The sequence below is a fragment of the Lepidochelys kempii genome, chromosome 9 (genome assembly GCF_965140265.1).
Source record: "Lepidochelys kempii isolate rLepKem1 chromosome 9, rLepKem1.hap2, whole genome shotgun sequence".
NCBI classification, from domain to species: Eukaryota; Metazoa; Chordata; order Testudines; family Cheloniidae; genus Lepidochelys; species Lepidochelys kempii.
Window position 1 is genome coordinate 27,408,405 of NC_133264.1, and position 23,219 is coordinate 27,431,623.

Below are 23,219 nucleotides of genomic sequence, written 5' to 3' on the forward strand. Positions count from 1 at the left end.
GTGCTACAGGATGATTTCACCTCAACAAATTAAGGACCTGATGTAACGTTCACTGAAGTTAAATGACAGCCTTTCCCCATTTACTTTGATCTGCTTTCCTGAAACTCAGAGATTCCAGCTGGGATTGTACATGTATCAGAAGCATTGCCTTGCATTATCATCTTCAGCTGAAGGGAATTCATTATACCTGCACTGCAGCTGGGGTATTTCAAAGCACCAGGATAGACACACATTTGATCTGGGACTCCAAATGCAACAGATTTTCACCTCTTTTCCAATTACTAAAAGATCAGGTTTGAAGTTCTGCACTCCTTGTGTGGAGGTCTGCTACTGATGCTGAACCTTGAATGCAACAGAAATAAGTGAAGATGTGTATTGTTACCTCCAATTTCACATCATGGTCCTTAGAATAGTGTTCATCCACAGTTTCTCCAGTAGGTGAGCGTGGTCGAGTGGTTGCAGTAACTGACAAGTCTCCACGCGATATTAAAGTGCACATGTATGCATCATGGGAGAAAACGTCATGTCGAATAAACTCGCAAAACAGCAGCACCAGATTCACAAATTCAGTCTTCTCATATCCACTGTTTGGGTCAGCTACCAAAAAAATTAATTGTAGTTTAAAACATAAATGTGCTCTTCAATTCCATAAAAATGTCTTTAAAACCATTTTTAACCATAGCTGTTTTTTATTTTTGTCTTCTAAGTACCGCTTTTCTTCTCTACATAATAAGCCAACTCTAATCCAGTGCTGCATAACTGGCATACTTAGACTTGTTACCATTCAGGGCATCTCTCTGAAGAACTTTCTTCTGGCAGTGTATTCCAAAGCATTCTGCTCCATAGACTTCTGCCCACATTGCATTACCAGCAGGCTATTCACTACTCATTTCTTTAATGTATTTCTACCATGTTTAACAATGTACGAGCATATTACATATTGTAAAAATGGACACACTAGGATTGCTCTCTCTCTCTCTCTCTTCCTCCCCCCCCCCACACCTCGCCAAAGAAGTCTTCATGATTTTATTATGTTTCTATCTATTGGGGCATTTTAGGGTGACTATATGAAATTATGTCCTTAGTAAACACCTTTTGAACACAAATCCTTTGAAATATTTTAGAAAACTATTTGGAAGATTATTTTATTACAGATAAATGTTAACTTTATTTTTTCAGATAAACATACTCATGTGTATCTGAGGGGGGGAAAAGGAGAAGAAAGAAAGAAAGAATCATCCACTTTTGCCAATGAGTTACCATTGGCTGACAAAGAATCAAGAATGAATAATCATTTTTGAAGGTGACTATTTTACTTAATTTGCATTTGTCACAGCAATACTAAAATTTTACTCCGTTTGTAATATATCAAGCATTTCATGTTTGTAATCATGCAGAGGTAGCAGAGTAGCTTTTTACCACAACTTCTTTAATAGGAAACAACACCTCCAGCTAGCCACAAATTCAACTCATCAACAAGTATTTGAAACCAAAATGAAGTTACACTGTAAAATCTGAAACTAGTTCAAAATACAACCATTGTTCTACAAACAGCAATAATTTGCTGCAACATTAAGCAATTTACGGATGAACAAGTGAGTTTGCTAGGTCACTCCCAACTTTTGGCAAACAAACAAAGCCCTTCTATTTTTCACCCTAATGCACCTTTTATAAACTCTGTTTGTTGTAGTTCTCAATATAGTACACTATCACAGTTACGTAGTTACAGCCCAGCTATGCTTTCACTTTAAAAATAGAACTATCAGAAGTGTACACCTGATAAACTAAAGTGAAAATTTCAGTTAATTCCTGAATTGGGAAGGAAGCCAAAGCTCACTAAAAAATGTTTGCTATAAAATTAAAATAGTCTAAGTTTAAAAAAAAATTGTTCAAAGGACAGATAAAATTGCACACAGCTTCAAAAGTAGAACCCCCAGATGCAGAGAAGTGGTAACTCAGAGGAGTGAGAGAAGTATCTTTTAAAAAAAGTACAATTATAGTATAGCCATTTTTCCTCTATTGATCGATACCATCTGCACAGTATTCTCATTCTTGGAGACTGAGTAGCTCACACAGTATCTCAAAAGTATTCAAGTACAATACATTCTGCAACAAGTTTAACAAGAAGGCCAGTATGCAACCCCACAAACACCAAGCTGAATGATTTCAACATACTTTTGTTTTATGTTTCAGATAGAAAAGAGAAGGGAAGGAGAAGATACCTCAAAAACCAACAGAAAGATCTAAGAAAACTGAACTTCACAAAATGAATAATTCAAAATTTAGCTCTCTCAAATCCCCAACATGAAAAAAAAATCTCTAAAGAACAAGCGAGTTAACAGAGGGCACAGGGATATATAAGAGTACTAGGATCACCAAAATAATGTAAGGGGCCTAGTGAAAGCATGTCACACTAGTCATCATAATTAATGTGAAACGTATGTATTGTGACAAAGCTCTGTCCTTGCCTCCGTGGGTCCTGCATTTCCTGGCGGATTTCACTACCCTCAGAGGCTCACTGTGACCCTCCACGTAACCCTCCTCTCTCTAGAGACAAGGGTCACAGTCTACTGAGCCATTTTCATCATAAGCCAGCGAGGGAGGTGAGGAGAAGTTATCCTTCCTTGCACAGTCTCTGTTGTCTCCCAGTCTCAGTGATTAATCAGGGGACAAAGGTGCGGGGGGAGCCCGGGCCCACCCTCTACTCCAGGCTCCAGCTCAGGGACCCTAATAGTATCAGCTATGGTAATGACCTTTTAGAAACATAACATGTACAATTCCCTGGGCTACTTCCCCCACAGCAGCCCTCACTTCCTGAAGCTCCACTTCACCCTTATCTCAGGGCCTCCTTCCTTGTGCCTGATATGGTGTGTACTACTCAGCCTCTCCACCAGCACAACTTCCTCTCACAGCTCCTGACATGCCCACCCACCTGACTAACTAGGAGGCTTTTAACTAGTTTCAGCCAGCCCCTGATTGGCTTCCGGTGTCCCAATCAACCTAGCCTTCTCCCTGCCTTCTGGAAAGTTCTTAATTGGCCCCAGGTGTCTTAATTGACCTGGAGCAGCTGCCATTTCACTTATCCTGATACTAAGGATTTGTTTAGCCTGGAGCTAATATATCTATCTCCCACTACTTTTCCATAGCCATCTGGCCTTGCCCAGTCACAGTATGGAAAATACATGAGGACTTATGTATAGATGCTGAATATTATATTCTCTAGGCCTTGTCGTTAAGAGCAGATCAATCAAAAATAGCATTCCTTGAGACAAACCTCCAGACAGAAGATGAGACACACTTAACTCCCTCCCGGACCATTGATGTATTGTGTATCTTACAAAAGAAGTTTATTAGCATACTGAGTCAAATGCTCATGAAGAGTTTACAGAAATTTTAGAAGGAAATCAACAGGAAGAGGTGAATAGTGGGGGGAAAGGGACCCTGTTTTCAGGTGAAGATCAAAGTTCTGGCCTGTTATATCTAGGGCGCAGATGAATCCCCGGGTATCCTTCAATCTGCAAAGACAAATGATATTTGGCTTGAACTTATGAAAGAAGGATCTCAGCCATCCTGGTTGAAAACACTATGGGGAAGACTTGTGGTAAGCTACCATGTAGGAAAGAAGAATTTACTCACCTTATGCAGTAATTGCAGTTCAAGATGTGACCTGCTGTGGGCACTCCATTTCAGATGCGCATGTCCCTGGCCTGCACATGAGTCCTGTGCCTCCTCACGCCAGACACCAAGGCTATGTAGGGATGTGGAGGTGAACCACCTTAAGTTCCTTTTCCACTCAAACATCTCCATAGAGAACAGTCTGAAGCAGAAGGGAAGGGAGGCTGGGTAGTGGAGCACCCACAGGGACACACATCTCAAAGCACTGCAGTTACTGCACAGGTGAGTAAATTCTTCTTTCATACACGACAGTTTACCACAGCATAGTGCTTTCCTACGTATCTCAGACACCATTATGTTTTTAAGCAACACTATGGATAATAAATGCCTGTGGTTTTATAACAAGTGACAATACATCCAAATATCCATCTTGATAGTCTTTGAGCAGAAATCATAGATCTCTTGGATCCATCTGCAAAGGAAAGGAACAGTCTTGGTGACCTTCGAAATTGCTTGGTCCTATCCAAGAAGGAGACCAGATACTTTCTAACATCCAGGATATGAAAACATGACTCCTGAAGAGTTATGTGGCTTCAGGAAAATCACTGGTAGATTAATAAACTGGTTAACATGGAACTACAAGAGATTCTTCAGTAAGAATTTAGGATGTGAGCGCAAAAAAAGCCTTATCCTTGAAGAATACCGTAAAACAGGTATCTGCCATCAAGGCACCAATCTCCCCAACTCTATGGGCCAACGTGATGACTACTAAAAAGGCCATCTTCACAGATAAATGGAGTAAAGAACAAGTTTCCACAGGATCAAATGGATGTTTCATAAAGTAATTGTATACCAGGTTCAGGGCCGGCTCTACGTTTTTTGCTGCCCCAGGCAAAAAAAATTTTGGCCACCCCCCACACCCTTTTTTTTGGCTTTTCACGTTTGCACTTTGCAATGTTTTTGTTCTTTTGTTTTGACTGTTTCAAATCTTTTAAAAAATGAAACCAGAGAATTTGTAGTTAGTGAAATAAAACAATTTCCTATTACTGTATTCATTTAATTTTAAGCATTGAGAAATGTTTGAGAAACGCTTGTCTTGGTCTAATCAACTATGAATAATTTACATTCTGAGTCCAACTTTTCAGTATAAATGAATCTGACTTTTCTCAAAGCTGTATGTGTGTTTGCAAGAATAATTTTCCCCATTTTCTAAATATATTCTCCCGTTTAGCACTTTCTTTACCAAAGTGACAGAATCTGCCAAGCCTATTGTTGTTCCAATGCCACATTTCCATGCTATGCTAAGCCAGTCCTTCTGTAGGGAGTATTTCTTGTTAGTATGGCAAAGGAAAAAAGGTAAAGCACACACAAAATCTGTGGAGGTTCCTTTGCTCTGGCAGGAGAGGGAAAAAATAACAGGCAAATCTGGTTCACAACTGAGATCAGACTGACTGATTGCAGTAACAAAGCCAAGTAAAGTTTAAAATGGATTTAAAGTTAACAGTGTGGCCTTGTAAAAGACCCTTTGAGCTTTTTGACTATAGTCTCTGGCTGTTGTCCTTTTGGGCCACAACCTGAAAGTTACTTGTTATCTGTATTTATTTTTTTGGAGTTCTGATCTCAGAGCATAACTTTTTGAAGAATATATTGGTACATCTGTCAAAGAATTTACAGCTAGAGTGGGGGAGGCGGTGGCAGGGGCTGTGCACAAGGCTGCTCAGCACGGGCAATTATTGCTTCAGCTGTTTGGACAAAGACACAAAATCCTAAGATGGGAAAGGGTGGCGGATTTGGCAGCCCAGGAGCAGCAGCTGCGTTGCCTGCCCGGAGCTGGGCTCGTGCGGACTGAGCTGGCGGGCTCGGAGTGCCTGGGATTCCCGCCCCCCTCCCTCCCGCAGGAGGCTGGCGCTGGGCAGAGGCGTCAGGCACCTGCCCGGGGGTAGGCTTGGCCCGAACACTGCAGCCCCAGCGCCACTGGAGAGGAGAACCCTCGGATCTGCTTCTCAGCTGGGCTCCCTGCTCCGGCAGCCAGGGGCTGCTCCCAGGAGGGGACCTGCCTTTCCCTGCACTTGCCCGGATGGAGCTGGCGCTGCTGCCCAGGTCTAGCCGCCATCTGCTCCCCCAGTGCACAAGCCTGTGCCTGGGCGCAGCTGCCTGACAGGAGCAGCCCATGGGCATGGGCTTGCGCCCAGGCCACGCTGGTGCAGCTGCCCAGTGTTCGCCCATGGGTCGAGCAGCTGCCCGCGACTAACCAGCCTCCTGCGCTGCCCATGTGCTCCAGCCTGCGCCTGGGTAGCACCGCCACCACTGATTGCTGGGACTAGCCGCCTCCTCCCCCGGTGGATGCTGCCGGGGAGCAGGCGGAGCCCGCAGCTGGGGGGGAGGGCTGCCCCGTCCGCCGGAGCGCCTGCAAGTGCCCTCTGCGCTCACCAGCATGCTTTACTTGCAGATGGTGATCATGGCAGGGAACATGAGGCTGGCTTATTACTTCGAGTACATGGACACCTTCACGGTCAACGTGCAGGGGTTCTTTTGCTACGAGGGCTCCTACCCAGGGCTGGCTCTAGGTTGCCACCCCTGGAAATGTGCAGCCCCAAGCACGTGCTTGCTTTGCTGGTGCCTAGAGCCGGTCCTGACCAGGTTCATGTCCCAGGTCGGGGTGAGATCTTTTGTCTGGGGGGTAGAGCATCCCCAAACCCTTAATAAACCTACATGATATAGCATGAGCAAATATGGAAACTCCCTCTATAGCCAGAAGAAAGGATGATATTGCAGCCAAATTGACCTTAATTGAGTTCACTGATAATCCCGAATTCTTCAGATCCACCAAATAATCCAGGATGACAAAGAGGTACAGCTTCAGGCAGGAAGCAGCAATGACAGCATCTGTGAGAGAATCTCTTCCATTTCTGCAGGTAAGTAGCACAGATTGACTTCTTCCTTCTACTCAATAACACCTGTTGCACTTCCTCAGTACAGGAGGATTCTTCCCACAAACCATCCAGGAATCACACCTAGAGGCAGAGAACACCTAGATCGGAGTGAAGCAACCCACATCCTGTGAGAGGAGATAAGGAGTGGTGAGGAGCTTGAGCAATGGATGGATGCATAGATAAAGCATATAAGGATACTAAGCTTGTCTCAGACAGGTTGGTATTATTAGGATAAATCCTGTGTCAGTGGAGTTGGAGGAAATGCATACAACAGATCATTCTTCTGTCCCCCAAAGAATTACATCCCAGATCCCATCTTTAGCAGAAAAGAGGACACTTCTTGTTCCTGAAGGTGGTGAAGAGATCCACCTCCAGCAGACCTCATCTTTGGAATACATTGTATAGCACTTGACAGTCTAGCTCCCATTCACAATCCTGTGAGAAGTGCCTGCTGATGACATTGGTTGCAGTGTTCTGAATGTCTGGGAGGTGGCATTGTATCTGATGAGCTATGCACCAGTTCCATAGTTTCACAGCTTCAGTGCACAGAGGAGCAGGGACTTGTTCCTCCTTGCTTGTTGATGTAAAAAGTGCAGAACATGTTGTCCGTCATGACCCTTATTGATTTGTCCATGATCAGAGGTAGGAAATTAAAGCAGGCATTCCTGAGAGCCTTGGACACCAATAGATTGATGTGGAGATTGGTCTCCTGAGTTATCCATCTGAGTTGTAAGAGCATTGAGATGAGTTCCCCATCTTAAGTGTGATGCATCTGTTGTTAAAGTTAGGGATGGAGTTGGGCAGCAGAATCGAACTCCTGTGCAGACACTGAGTTGATCTTTCCACCAATCCAGGGAGTTCCCCACTTAAAGAGGAACCATCACCTATCTAGCCAAGATGTGTCTGACTGGAAACTAGGTTGTTCTGAGCCAACCTTGAAAGCTATGGAGAGGTAGCTTTGTGCGATCAGTCTCAAAAGTACAAGCTGCCATGTGTTCCAAGAGCTGAAGATAGTTCTTTACAGTGGTCTGATGATTCACATGAATTGTCCATACCAAACCTAACAAGACTACAAACCTGTCTGAGGGAAGGTAGGCTCTGGCTGTCAACGCGTCCAAAGATGCCCCTATAAACTATGTTCTTTGCAGGGGTTAATGTGGATTTTCTCACATTTAGCTGGGACACAACTCTTGGAATGGAGCAAGAGCAGTTTAGCTTGGAGAGAGCACGGCTTCATAAGAATGGTCCTTGAGTAGCCTGTTCTGAAGATATGGGAAGATGAAGATTGCCTCCTGTCAGAGATAAGAAGCCACTACCACCAGAACCTTGGAAAACACCCTTGGGGCAAAGAACAGGCCAAAGGGAAGCACTTTGTATTGAAAATAATCCTGGCCTATAGTGAATTATAGATATTTCCTGTGCAAAGAGTGTACCACTATATGGAAATACAGATTTTGTCGGTCAAGGGCCAAAAACTAATCCCCCTTCTCAGTGAATCATGAGCCATGAAAGGTGGTGGAAACATAACCATTTCATCTGGTGACGAGGATGAAATGGGTGTTTGAGGGGTAACCTCCTTATCCACACTGGCATCAACCCTGTTCCTCACGTCTCTTTCCTGTGGGGTGAACTGGTTGGGGAGGAGAGGACTGCACAACTCTAGTCTCCCTTTGAGATAGTACTTGTGGTCTGGAGAATTTCTGTTGGTAAACAGCTCAGGGACCTCAGTACTGCCATCAGGGAAGGGGGGGGGCATATGGGAGTGGAGGTGACATACAGGGCTGGTTCCATCAACCTTGATGACAGTCATGATTTTCCCTGCAACTCGGATTCCTGGACCGGGGGGGGACGGGACGGACACAAACACACGACGACACGGACACAACCCTGAACTGATATAATGGAGGCTGACTGGAAGTCTCCTTCATTCTCCCCAAAAACATCCAATGTAGGAGCCCTAGGGTACAGTAGAAGTCTGGAGATCGAGGTGTTGGTACAGAAAGATGCTCACTACACATGAGAATTGGGGATTCCAGCTCATCCATCATGGACAGGTCCCTCAAATATCTAAACTCTTGCAGTACGGAGCTGGTACCGATGTAGCAGCCAAGGACATAGTAGCCAAAGCTGATGGTACTGCTGATGGCAGGCGTAGCGATGTAGACACCAATGGAGAATGGCATAGTTGCTTGCTCGTTAGCAAGGGTGCCAAATGAATAAGTGCCAAAAGCACGACCGAGCTTGACAATAGCAGGCCAGGATGCTTATGCTTGCCCTCCTCCCTGGTAGAGGGGACTGATGCCCTGTTGGAGCCATATGTCTCCCACAAGCTCCAGGACTTTCCAGATCTTCTGGTACTGGAGGAGGAGTCCTTTGACTCAGTGGTACCAAGCTAAGTGGTCGAGGCTTCAGAGATTGTAGATCTTACAGGCAACCTAGGCTTTTTTGGAGCAGGCTCCTTCAGAAGAGAATCTGTACCCCACTTTTTGGGAGCCCTCTCAGAAGCCTCCTATGACTTCCCCTTCTTAGGAGCCCTGCATCAAGAGATAAGGGGAACTGAATCTATCTAGAGACAGATGTATGGGTTGTGGGCTCCTGACCTGACTCAGAGGCTGGTTGAAATGAGCACTCCATCACTAACAGTCTGAGCTTAATCTCCTTGTTCTTTCTTGCCCTGGAATTGAAAGCTAGACAGCAATTGCACTTCTGGGTGACATGGGGCTCCCACAAACAATGGACACACTTAGAGTGGTCATTGCTCACAGGTATAGCCTCTCAGCAGGAAGAGCAGTGTTTGAAGCCTGGCAAGCCAGGCATGCACTGCCAGAAAGACAAGGCTCCCCAACAAGAAAGATGGAGGCGGGGGGGGAAATCCTCTCACTACTAACTAACTAATTTTAACAAACTACTATAAAAAGAATACGAAATAGCCGAGGCACACTCAAGGCAGGCAAGCTAGAGCTCTGTCTCAGGCCAAGGAGGTAGAGAAGGAACTGGGGGCAGTTTGCCCACACATATGGTCTCTGTGTCCAACAGGAGAAGCCCAGAAGAGCAGCCCCTAGTGACAGGAATCCAACATAACATCTAAAACAGCAAAAACAGTCCGCAGTCCCTGAGACTGTAAACACCGAGAAGTATTTGCCCTGGGTAGTCCTCACCAAAATGAGACCATTAGCACCTAAATGCAGATTTTACAACAAACTTATAACAATTTCCTGTTGCTAAGGAAGTACATTGTTGAAGGACTGTACTATGTATGTTTCTACAAAACATTTATAATCTCCTTCATGCAAAAAGTGTCAGCAGTCCATGTACTTGCCAGACTTCTGAGTCAGGAGAAACTGTTATGAAACATCATAAAGGAGTTTCATTAGACTAAGAAATTTTTGATGGCTACTTAGCATGCCCAATAAAAAAAAATCCCACTTGTTTATAATCTGACCAATTTTCTTTTCAAGTTAAGCACTGAGAACTAAATATATACCAAAGTCAGCCATTTTTAATTCCTCATGAAATCAATACTTTATATTATGAATTATGCATGAAAAGTGTATCTTTCCCATCCTAATACTGCAATTCAAACATGGATAAAAGGAGTTTGCTCAAGTTTTCCAAAAATTCACCTTTGGGCACAGAAATCACGGGAAGATTTCAGCACAAAAACGAAACATTTTGGAAAATTATGATAATGTGAAAATGGATGGAGGGGATCATAATGGAAACTGCAAATTAGCAGCATATGGTCTGACAAAGCAGAATAAATTCAGCAGCTGGACAAGACCAATTGCTCTGGTCCTATTTTGGAACAGAGATGAATTAATACTTACATAATGAGGGAGCCTGTGTATCTAAAAACCTCAGTAGGACATTCTGAAAGACAGGAAGGCTGGATCCAGGGAGAGAAGCTGAAGAAATAGATTCTTTTTCATCCAGCACTTCTGACTCACCACATCTCTACACAGTGGGAGAAAAAAACCAATTAGCATATCATGCAACTCTAAATGTGACAGTGTTTCTCTTTCTCCTCACAATGTAATATCCACCAAAATCCCAGAAATCCCACTGAAGCACTACTGAAATAAAGCATTTTCCCACCTCTGTCTACCTTCAGTACTTCTAAAGTGCTTATTTAAGAGTTATATAATAATTATGGAAAAGATGTACATGAGAATTGGATAGAATCACCACTTGTATAAAACGTTATAGTTAGAATGTTTTAGTAAAATTCAAACAAACTTAATTTTCTGGATTGATTACACAAACAGGCTATAATTACAGCTTTAACAAAGGAAATTAATTTTCTTCTTTTGCGTGCATTACCCATTACTGGTGTAATGGGTTCTCCCTTCCCCTCACTGCCTGGCTGCAGGGCAGGAGGTAGCTTGAAGGAGCACAGGGCGTATGGAGAGTGAAAGTAAAAATATGTTTGTGTGTATAGTGCTATCTGTAGCCAGTTCCGGTGGAAGAAGCACTTCTATAAGAGTACTCTGGCTGCATTAAAAAGACTGTTGCATCTTAAATCAATACAGTCTTGCCTCCTACTTTTGGATACCCCTTATGCTAAACTTTGTTAGTAGGACCATCTATTGAAACAGTCTGTTCGACATGGCTTAAAAAAACACAGTTTACACTGATGACCATTAAAAAGTCAATATTTATCAATGGGCTACCACACCACAGGACCTGAGGTACTCAATTATTAGATTAACAATTAACTGAAGTACCAATGGCATCTCCATTTGATCTCCAATGTGGAGAGGGTTTAATTTTATAAAGAAAAAGAGTTGTAGAGGAGCTAAGAAATATTATGAGCCAAATGTCAACTGATGTAAATTGGCTTAGATCCATTTATCTCAATAAAGACACACCTTTTACACCAGCCAAGGACACAGCCCTGAGGCTATGTGAAACAGTTTTGCTGTTCTCTCAGATTCAATGGAAAAAAACTTAGCCAGTTTTACATAATGTATGGTTCTCTTTAAGACACATTATTTTGGTTCAGAATTGACCACTTGGTTTGTAGAATTCTCCAGATTTTGTAGGCCATCAGAGCACAATCTTTAGTATGCATAATCGTGCACCTGTCAACCCAGTTTAACACTCTAATTTCTTCAAGGGACAATAGATGGCAAGCCTCCACACACAGTACTATATATAAACTCCTAATACACAAAAGCAAACCATGACAGGAAAAATAAATAGTAATAAAGCTAACTGAAGCTAGTTTAAGGTTTATTTTTATTCAGAAGCTTCTTTATCACTCAAGTTAAGACATGATTCAAGAACCATAAATTGGTGGTATAACATCCAATTTGCCAAGTCTGATTCAACAGTTTAAAAACTCTATGTTGTATCAAGCTAATTTCTCCTCAACTGCTCATTTTAAGTGCACTGGCAACATATTATTCTAAAATGAGAAAGAATAACTTACTTCTGCCTCAATTTCTGCTTGCCTCTTCTCCAGGAGTTTTGCCACAGCCATCGCCCTGTGTTTGCCAGATCTTTTACAGCTCACAGCCCATTCACAAAGCAATGTTACCACAGCTTCATCATTAGGGGCAACCTGTTCAAAGGAGAAACAAAATAGTCATTTCACTTCCACAGGAATAGCACTGCTTATTTATTTGCTGGCTGGAACCAGCATGGAACCAGGCTGCTGGTGGTGATGTACTTTGTACTAGCATTCTGTTTTACCCACGTGAAGCAATTTTTAGAAATTACTGATGCATGTGTATGCACATTTTATCTTCTAAGGGGATAAAGTGGGTGTGGGAGGGCATAGTGGCAGCAGAAGAAGGAAGCAAGGGGCACAACAGAAGCATCAACAGATATAGGGGGATATACTGGGGATAACGGGGAAGAGGAGGGACAACGGTAACTAATGAACAAGGGATAAGTGAATCTGGGGCTGGGTGTAGCAGAGCACCCCATATTTCAAATTTTATACAAATTTCATGCCTGTCACATGCTGATTCAATGCATGTTTTATGTAATTTGTTCCTCAGCTTTGCACCTCACCAACGTAGACAGGTCTGGAAGAGACAGGGAGGTCTGTACTTTCCCCACCCCCTAGAGAAGAGTAACCCTGAGCGCCCCCAGCCCCAGGAAGAGAAAGACGGGAGAAGTCGTTCATCCCCATTCACTAAGAAGAGCACGCCAAGGATCCCTCCTTGTTCAAATCACTAAGTGTTGGAAACAGCCCTGTTTTCTTCTCTTCAGTATGTCAGGGGAAATAGAAAATAGAAGGCCCAGACTTTTCCTCCAGCTTCGCCACAGACCAGTGCTAGGTGGGAGGCCTCTTAAAGAAGGGATTGTTTGTGAACAGAGGACCACAGAACTTTAATGGGGAAGGGAGAGAGGGAAGAACCTCAACATGTTCAAACAAATATCTACACTTAGTCAAATACTGACCTTTTGGAGCACCTGATAATTAAGATACTCACATTAAAATAAACTTAAAATCAATTGGAATACACACAGCAGCCCCCTGGCTTCTCTGAAGCATTTTACTCTAAATGCTGGCAAGTACTTTTGAATAAGGACTGCACTTCTCAGAGACTCTGTAACACATGTAAGCAAGAAGATCTGAAAATATTTTCATGCTTAATTGACATGGAGTTTTTCACCCAGCCCCCAAAATGGGACTTCCCCCACACATGTAAGCAGCTTTGGTTTGGTTCCTGGGATGTATATTGATCAGCATTGCCCATTTTTCTTTTGTCAGCAGAGTACAACTAGCAAAAATCCTACACATAAACAGAGTTGTCAGAGAAAGCAGATTAGTGTGTGTCACATCATCTAAAGAATCATAATAGAATATGCGATGGTGCACCCCATAAGGCTTTATGGAAATATGCTTATGAATGTATATATGACATAACTGGAATATGTTTTATGCTACATATGCCATGTAACATATCTATGTAAAGGTTATGATCTACTGAATATATTCATCCTATTTGTATGCATGTGTCATTGTTGTATTCAAAGTTATGAATATTGGCTGTATACTTGTTTGATTTTAAATAGCCTTAGTAAGGCATTTGGTCAGCTTCTTTGGAAAGGAATTTGCAAGTTAAGTGCCCAGTCAAGAAGCACTTAATGGACATGGATCTTGGAAGGCTCCAATCCACATAAGAAGTCTACTTGAGGACGTTAAAGGTAGCATGTGAACCATGGCTGCTACCTGTAAGTTTGAGTCATGCATGGACATGTGACTTTTCCATGAGGCTCCAAAACTTCATCGTGTAGCTTGAATTCTACACAGGGGGAGAGAGGGGTATCCACCCACAAGACAAAGTCTATTTAAATCCCTGGGAGACACCTCCATTTTGTCTTCAGCTGGCTCAAGAGATAGCCTCTCCACCCCCAAAGGATACCTGAAAGAAACTGGAACAAAAGACAGTAACTACGGGGGGGGGGGGGGGGGTGAGTGATTGCTGGACCCAGACTAGAAGGAGACTAGTCTGTAAAAGGAAGCTTACTGGAACACCTCTGAGGGTGAGGTTTTATCTGTATTCAGTTTTCTTACTGTATTAGACATAGATTTGCATGTTCTATTTTATTTTGCTTGGTAATTCACTTTGTTCTGTCTGTTACTACTTGGAACCACTCAAATCCTACTTTCTGTATTTAATAAAATCACTTTTTAAGTATTAATTAACCCAGAGTATGTATTAATACCTGGGGTGGGGATGCAAACAGCAGTGCATATCTCTCTATCAGTGTTATAGAGGGCAAACAATTTTTGAGTTTATCCTGCATAAGCTTTATACAGAGTAAAGGAATTATTTGGGGTTTGGACCCCACTGGGAGTTGGGCATCTGAGTGTTAAAGACAGGAACACTTCTTAAGCTGCTTTCAATTATGCCTACAGCCGTTAGGTGACATGGTTGAGACCTGGGTCTGGCTCAAACCTGGCAGGGCACTGAGGTCCCAAGCTGCCAGGGCAGGAAAGCGGGGGCAGAAGTTGTCGTGGCACATCAGTTGGCAGCCCCAAAGGGGTTTCTGTGATCCAGCACACCACGAAGTAGATCACTAAAATGAGAAATTGGGATTTTAGCCATGTTTTAAAGGGTTGACAGATTTATCAAATTAATATCAGAAAAAGGTATTTTAAAATGTTGACAAGTTAAATATTGAGCCTGTATCCTTTGGGGATTGGATTCTGCCATCTTCTAGGAAGAAAACTCAATGTACAGAACAATCTGATTTTAATATTTTCTAGGCATTAGCTCAGCAAGAAAAGTAATCCAGGTACCAGCAACAGGTTAATGAAGATTTCACAATCTAAAAGAACTATAAGCATGAGGTTCTCTTGTTACATAGTGAGACATCAGCCATGGAAAGACACTTTTTTGGAACCCCAAAGATGAACAAAGAAACAAAAAACATGCTGCTTTTATGAAGATCACTGTATTTCCTAAGCAAGCTAAAAATCTTACAGCATGACTTACACGTTGTAAACGAAGAGTCAGACCTTAGCTATCTACTGTATGCACATCAAAGTTTAATATTGAAGTCAATTTTATTTTGTTTAACTTCATTTTTATTGTGGTTTTCTGGATCTTTAGTCCAGTACCAAATAAACTTTATGCTCAGTTCCATCTATTTTAACTGAAGCATGGACCAGTCGTTTGGGACAAGAAGCGTTGGATGCTTCTGAGGAAAGGAGACGGATTTCTGTCCTTAAAGAAGTCAGAAAGAGAAAAATTAAAGGCCTAGAAAACCTGTCAAAGCTACTGTGGAGTCCATGTCCATCACCATACTGTGCTGTGATGAAGCTGGCAGAAGTCAGTTTGGGCAAAGGGAGAGTCCTAAAACCCAGAGTGGGCAAGGTGTGGTTACACTCATGTAATCTGTAGCTAGCTGATAAAACTGAATTGTCTCTGCTAGAGTAGAAGGATGCAGTTACCAAGTCACTGGTTATTTCCTGTTTATTCAAACCGCCACACTGACCAGATGAGGTAGGTTGATTTACCTAAATATGTTAAAAATTAACCTCAACTCTCCCAATATTAAAATTTTTTAAAACATTACTGGTAAGAGCCATTTGCATTTGTCCATATAATGTTTGGTCCAGACTAGTTTTAAAAGTCTACATACTTTCTGTTTCTCGTGAGAGATTATTTCTCAGAACAACAGCCTATTCTATTAGGAAATATCCCCTGATTAGAGCTTGTCAACTGCTCCCACCCCCCACCCTGGATCAGACTGTGGAGGTGGTGCTGGGTTTCTCTGCTCCCATCCCTAATACTGCCAACTCCTTCTGCCTCCCCCTTCCCATTCCTTCTCCTCTTTGGAACAGCACTATAACCAACTTTTCCCTTCTGCTGTCATCTACAGTCCACTCCATTCCTCCCCGTCAGCCTGATCCTCAGGGGCTTCAGTTTCCATACTGATGACCCATCTGAGCCCTTTGATGTATGTTTCCTCATCCTCATGTCTTCATTCAACCTGCAGCCCGGGTTCAACTCTCCCACGCACTAAAAGGACCATTCACTCAACTGCATCTTCACCAAGCACTTCTCTCTCTCTGTTGCTGAGTCACTCCTCCTCTCTGATCCTCTGGTTCCTTTCAGAATTGACCCTCAAGCTCCTTCTCAATGCCCTGTCACTCAATCTTTTCCATGACATCTGGTCAATCAGCACTGGTGACTTCTCATCTGTTCTCAGACCCTCTCCCACACTAATATGGTGATTTATTTACTTCATGCTTCAGTCTTCTCCACTCTTAACTCTTTGCCCCTTTCTTCCATCACAAGATCCACCATGCCACCCGCAACATCCGTTTCCTCTGTTCCTGCTCTCACTCTTCAGAATGTGTCTGGCAGAAATCCTACGACCAAGATGATCGCCTTCTCTCAAACTCATACTCTCCTCTTTCAGTTCTGCCATCTTCCTAGCTAAACAAAGAATGGTTACTTACCCTACAATAACTATGGTTCTTCAAGATAATGTAGTCAGCATGAGTGCAGGTGCAGCCTCATGTGCACAAGACCAGAATGTTTTGATTAGCAATGTCCATTGGGCCATGCATGCACTGTATGCCTCTTTGTTGTCCCATATGAGGGCATAAAGAACAGGGTGACTGCAACCCTCCCTCAGTTCCCTCTTATTACTGGTGTTACTGAAGACTCCAAAAAGTAGAGGCACAGAATTTTGATGGCTGGTTTCCTCCTCTCACCCCTTCATTTGCCCCACACACCACATCTCATCTCCTGATTATCATTGTGCCCACTCTCATTCCTTCCCTTCCTCTTCTCCTTAACCTCTCAGCCTCCTCTGGTTCTTTCCCCTCACGATACAAACATGATCTAGTCTCTCCCATCTTAAAAAAAACCCAAATCCTTTACCAACTCCTGCCCCATCTCCCTTCTATCTCTAAGCTTATTGAACACACTGTTTACAATTGCTTCCTTGAGCTCCTGTCTTCCAACTTCATCCTAGACCATCTTCAGTATGGCTTCTGCCTCTCATACTCCAATGAAACTACTCTTGCCAAAGTCTCTAATGACCTGTCCCTAGACAAAGTGGAGACCAGTACTCCAGCCTCACACTCCTTGATCTGTCAATCACTTTCAACACAATCAACCACTCTCTTCTTCCTGAAATCTTGTTCTCCCTTTGCTTCCATGATTCTGACTTCTCCAGTTTCTCCTCCAGAGCATCTTCCTTCCTACCTTGTGTTACTTCCTCAGGGCTATGTTCTTGGCCCCCTTCTCTTCTCTCTCCCTCTTCAGCTGATCTTTGGACAATCTCAACAGCAAACACAAATTCTACTACCATGTCTATGCAGATAAGTCACAGATCTACCTCTCTACTCCAGACCTGTCTCTTTCTGTCCATATTAAAAATCATAGTCTCTCAGACACCTCCTTGTGGATGTCTAGCTGCCAGCTCAAGCTAAACACTGCTAAAACAGAGGCCATAAACTTCCCCCCAAAACTGTGGGCAACACCATCATCCTACCTGTCACTCAGGCCTGTAATCCAGGTGTCATCTTTGACTCGGACTTATTTCTAGGAATGTGCTCAAATCCAGGCAATATCTAAATCTTGTCAGTTCTTCATGTATAACATCTCTATGATACAGCCTTTCCTATCCATTCACACAGCTAAAACACTCATCCAGATTCTCATCACACCATGCCTCAATTACTGAAACATCCTTTACTCTGGTATTGACAAATGCAACCTTGCACCACTCATATCCATTCAGAATATTGATGCAAAGATAATTTTTCTAGCCAGTCACTTTAACCATGTCTTCATCGTCTCTTTGCATCCATCCACTGGTTCCTCCTTCTCTATTGCATCAAATATAAGTGAAGACAAGTAGCTTTCAAGGGCCTTCACAGCCTATCCCTACCCTACCTATTAACTCTCTTTCAACATCAAGACATTAACTCCTGCCTCCATCACCCACTTGTTAAATTTTCAAACAAGGACCTTTGTGCTTTCGCCCATGCTGCCCCCGTGCTTGGAAGCAGCTCCTCATAAATATCCACAAAGCTACCTTATTATCTTCCTTCAAAACCTCTTTTAACTCTTCTTTTCTGTAATGCCTACAAAAAAAATGTAACAGTTAGGCCACTGCCATGCTGAGACCACTGCCTATCATACTAACCCACGTTGTCTCATTTCCTTACACTCCCCCATCTGTATGTCAGTACCCATCTCTTGACTTGTCTCAGACTTAGACAGTAAGCTGTCTGGGGCAGGGACCATCTTTTTGCTGTATCTTTATTCAGTGCCTAGCCCTATAGTAATACAAATAAATAATAAAATGGGATTTTCTTCCCCCACGGAAATTTTTGCTTTTTTGTCCAAAATTGAAATATATAATGAAAATCTTGGACCGAAATCTGAAATACTTCTGTTTGAAAATTGCCCCATCAGAGTTATAGTTTGGGTGTCTAATGCTTCCCATAGAGAATAGCAACATGAGGCAATGAACCTATCACTCCCATAAGACGCTGCAGCAGCATATCTAAACAGAAAAAAATTGTATTGATGAAAAAAAATTAAATTCTGTGGAAAGTAGAGATCATGAAAAAATTAGTTAAAAATCCAATTTTCCATTAAAAAAAAAGTGTGTAAACAAGAACACCTAGCAGGAACACAGCATATCACCTTGCTCCTCTCTCCATAATAAATATGTTTGATTTGGCTAAATGTTGCTCAAAGAAATACCTCCAGAATCATAATTACTTGTGTTGCTCATCTCAGAATTATTTCCAGTTTATCAGCATCTTTTTAAATTGAAGTACCCAGAAATGAATGAAATATAATAGCTACTAAATCTCCAGTGACAAATAAAGGAGGATATCACTGATCTCTGATGTGACAGCTCTGAGTACTGCATCACAAAACTACACTAGTTTTGCTTTAAAATAATTTTAAAATCCACTCTCCTCTCACAGCAAGCTCATATCCAATTTTCTCTATCATGCCATGATAGGAAGTTGTAATAAAAAAAAAAGAAAAAACAACTATTTACTAAATATCTCCCATCACATTGAACATCTTCATTTTTAAAATATTTTCCCCCTCAGATATTGCCTTGAATTTAGATAGTTGCATCTCAATTTTGGTAATTCCTCCCCATATTTTTAACTTTTCTGCATCTATACAGTGTATACTTCTACTACCCTGCCTTCACTTAGTGTTTGAAACACTCTGAATTTAGCATAATCTGCAAATTAAATAAATGGGCTCTTTACGTCTTCCTCTAGATTATTAATCAATATTACATTTGAAGAGTTTAAAAAGTAAAAAGGCTAACGTACATGAAACAGCCAGAAAATAAACACATTTTTCAGAGCTATTAAAAGTTACAGACCTCCAAGCACTGAAGATTAACTGTTTCAGGATTAATATTTTTAAGAGAGATGATTATTTGCATAAAAGCCATTCACCTAGAAAAACTATGCTATGTTACTTACTGAATGGAACATTTCCACATATTACATTTGCGCTCAAGCAGGGCAGGCCAGAAAGAGAGATTAAACAGTTTAAAACCATCGAAAAGATCAACGGTAAAAAACAGAATCCTTCAAACAAACATAGGGTGGCAAAATATTTACTTTATCTTTCATAATCAAATGGAACAATCATAGAACCATAGGGTTAAATGGAACCACAAGGGTCAAACACACTTCTTCCTGTGGCGGATGGAAACAAATATCTTCAAATAATGATAAACCATATCTTCAACACCCAGGCAGGAAATCCCTAAGATATTGTAGTTTGAACTTTACACTGACCTGTTCCCCTTTCTGCAAGCAACAGAAAACAAGTTTTAAAAAATGGAAGGAAATGGCTCTATAGCTCAACCAAGGGCAGTCTTAAATGGGAGAAAAGAAAAGTTTCTTAGATCATCAAATCCCTGTAGTTGCATCAGTGCTGTGTTTAGCACAACAGTACTCCTTTGGATTCCTAGCTGGAGTTCCCTCCCCTCATATAGATCATCTCTATCTCATCAGTAAGCAGAAAGGATGGCTGCTCCTAGTACAAACTGATCAAGTGCCTCATTTTCAGCAACACTTACACCCACAACTCCCACTGAAGACCTCTGAAAAATCAAGCCCTAAGGAAATGATAAAATGTAGAATCCCGCAGCAAGACTGCAGGTTATTGAAGAGTTGTGTGAGCTCCAATATCAGTAGGGTCAATTCGGGTCTTTGGACTAATCAAGGCATCTAGTGATTGGGTTTAGGGGAAACAGAAGGGAGGAAACAGAAAGAGAAGCTGACAAGAAAATAAACTGCAGAGAAATTAAGAAAAAGAGCAAGTCTTGAACAGGTCCCACCATGCCACTTCTGGAGGTGGAACCAGAGGGCAAACATCCCTCGATGCTTCTATCTTGGTCCAACCCGGGGCACACGCGAAATTTCAAGGACAAAAACGCTGATAAATGAATTTAGGAAAGTTTTTCCATAGAATTGCCCCAAAACACATTCACCAGGTTGTCCCAGCACAAATATAATGAAATTATTGTTCTTTACAAAAATTATATCTGCACACATAATATGCAAACATTTTCTTCCAAAGGTATCTGTGATGGTCAAAACCATCAGACATATTCATCCGTTATTCTCTTATAATTTAAAAATAATATGAAAAATGAAAAAGAATTAGCACCATGCAGCCAACCCACTTGTGATCCCACCAAGCTCAATGTGTTCGTATCTTGTTGGCTTAATTCAAGTCGTAGCAAAAGTCCATCCTAACCCAGCCTCAGGTTTATGATAAACATAGTAATAATTAATGTTTCAATGTACCATATGAAGAAAAGACTATTTAATAAAGAGCAGGAGAAACATTAAAGAAAACACTGTGTAAAAAGTTTTACTTGTGAAGTTATACGATTCTATTATGAACATTAATGTTATGATTAAATCAGCAGGAAGTTGATCACAAACATGATAAACACACACGGGCTCAATGATTATTACAGCTGGCCTTTGTCAAATGTCCAAATGTAAAAAAGTTCTTTTCAATTGTCCAAGTGGACAGTGATTCACACATGCAGACTACATATATGTTACTATGAAGATGATGGAACAGATTTGGGGTTTCCTCTCCACTACATACAAAAATGTAAATTACATCTAAGAGTGCATTAAATTTGTGTACTTAATGCAACAGGTCGTCATCACTGGTTCCTTCCAGCCTGCATAATTAAGCTTTCGAATAATAGTCCCCGGTACACATCAAAGCTCATCCTGAGATACATATCAGGAAGATGGGAAATGTCAGTACCACAAAACCTATTTTTCCTGAGTCTATTGAGACTATGAAGACAGATGGTGGAAAACTGCAAATCCTGCTTTATCAGACACACAGCATCTCTGCTAAGTACTTGGAGAAATGTAATAATTTACACTATCGCATTTCTACAGGCTCTATTAAGGAACCAGAGCTTCAATTAAGTACTATACCAACTGGAACTAGGGGCAAAGGCTTATCGACTCAAATCCTCTCTTTCATATGTGATTTTTTTTTAAACCCTCATTAGGAAAGCTTATCTTCTTCTGCAGTCAGTGTTATCAAATAACAACCTGAAAGTTCAGATTGGCTGCTAAATGAGAGGAGGCACTGTGATTAAAAACAAAAAGAACATTCAAACCTTTTACTCTGACACTAATTGTGGAGGTAGATTTATAAAAAGAATGATGAGATTTATTATACATACATACATACGTGTGTACATATATTATACACACACACACACACAAAACACACAAAAGAACACTCCTAGCTAATATATATGCCAGTAACATTAATCACATATCTTATTTGACTAAAGTTTGTATAATTAACTTTGGTTAGGAAAGAGCCCAAAAAAAAAAAAAAAGTCAAAAACAAAATCAGAGCCAGCTGACCCTGTAATCTGAAAGCTAAAACTTCTTTATAAAATGACTCAAGAACAGCTGTGGCTTCTTGCATTTGAATGATACAGTATTTACAAAGGTCCAATTTAAAATTCTGCTAGAAGTATACTCTGTATACTTTGCAATAAATTAAAAACATGCATTTACCCTACTGAGGACAGCACTGAAGTTGACAAAGGCATCTGTAGATTAAATTAAATCTTTTCCAGTTTCACCCTAAATTTAAACAGGTTATACAGTAGAATTGTCTGAATATTTTAAAGAGACAATCATTTCTCTTCTTACTGAAGACTTTCAAAAATGTTCTTTATTAATGCTAGAAAAATAAACTAATAAACTAGAAAAACAGCTCTGTGAAACTGAAAAGGGGCAGACATCTGGTTCTATTTCTAAGTGTGTCATTTACTGGTTAATATTGTACAACTGCTAGTCCAAATACAAAAATAAATTTTGATTATATACCTTCAAAATAAAATTAATGTAAATTTTTGGTAAAGTAAGGTGCCAATTAAAAAACGGGAGCATTAGTTGGCTGCACGTGATTAAACTCAGAAACCATGGCACTGATTCTACAGCTTCATACTTTTCACTAGCACAGTAAATATGTTTATTCAAAAGACAATCTCTGTTGAACAAAAATACAAGGCTCCAATTACTTGAAGAACATTAAAACGTTTCCCCACCTCAAAATTCAAAGTGACTAAAAACAATGAACTCTTCATAAAATGTACATGCATGAAGAGCAGTATAAATAGCTGAATTTCTTAGGCTCTTATCCTGCAGAGTTATGTATATTCTTCACTTTATCAGTTGTCAGTTGTATCATTGACATCCATGAGACCACTCACAGTGCACAAAAGTATGCGTGTGAAGAGCCCAACACCAAAAGTCTTTATTTTATCAATTTAAAGTGATGGATAAGTTGAGTGCAAAAATACAGCATTTTTTAAATGTCAAGTGCACAACATAATGAACAAATTGTGTATATGATCAATAAACCTATGACAGTGAAAAGCATAGCACACCAATTCTCATATATAAAGACTACCTTTCATGTGCATAAGGGCGCGTGTCACGACATCTCATAAAAGCTTTAGCTCAGGACTTCCTGCTTTCTGATGCTGTAAATTTTTATTTACACTGTAATTTAGTTAACATTCAAGTAGCATCTCCTAAAGGTGATCAGACTCTGGATTCATCTCATCTCCTCCGGGTCTTACCTGAGAATCCTTTGTTCCTGTAAGGGCCCAGGGACTAGAAAAGTCTGCAGAGAC

The 23,219-nt window shown here is 41.3% G+C and overlaps 1 protein-coding gene across 13 annotated transcripts in view; it reads right to left on the reverse strand.

Moving 5' to 3' along the window:
* The window catches only part of MED12L (mediator complex subunit 12L), a 321,153-nt gene that overhangs the window by 224,689 nt on the left and 73,245 nt on the right, over positions 1–23,219 (reverse strand). For all 13 annotated transcript variants that reach the window (XM_073359681.1, XM_073359680.1, XM_073359679.1 and 10 more), the window contains 3 exons: positions 11,980–12,111; positions 10,376–10,502; positions 383–597 (listed from right to left, as the gene is read on the reverse strand). In XM_073359681.1, coding sequence (XP_073215782.1) covers positions 383–597; positions 10,376–10,502; positions 11,980–12,111 — 474 coding nt within the window. The remainder of the gene's footprint in view (positions 1–382; positions 598–10,375; positions 10,503–11,979; positions 12,112–23,219) is intronic.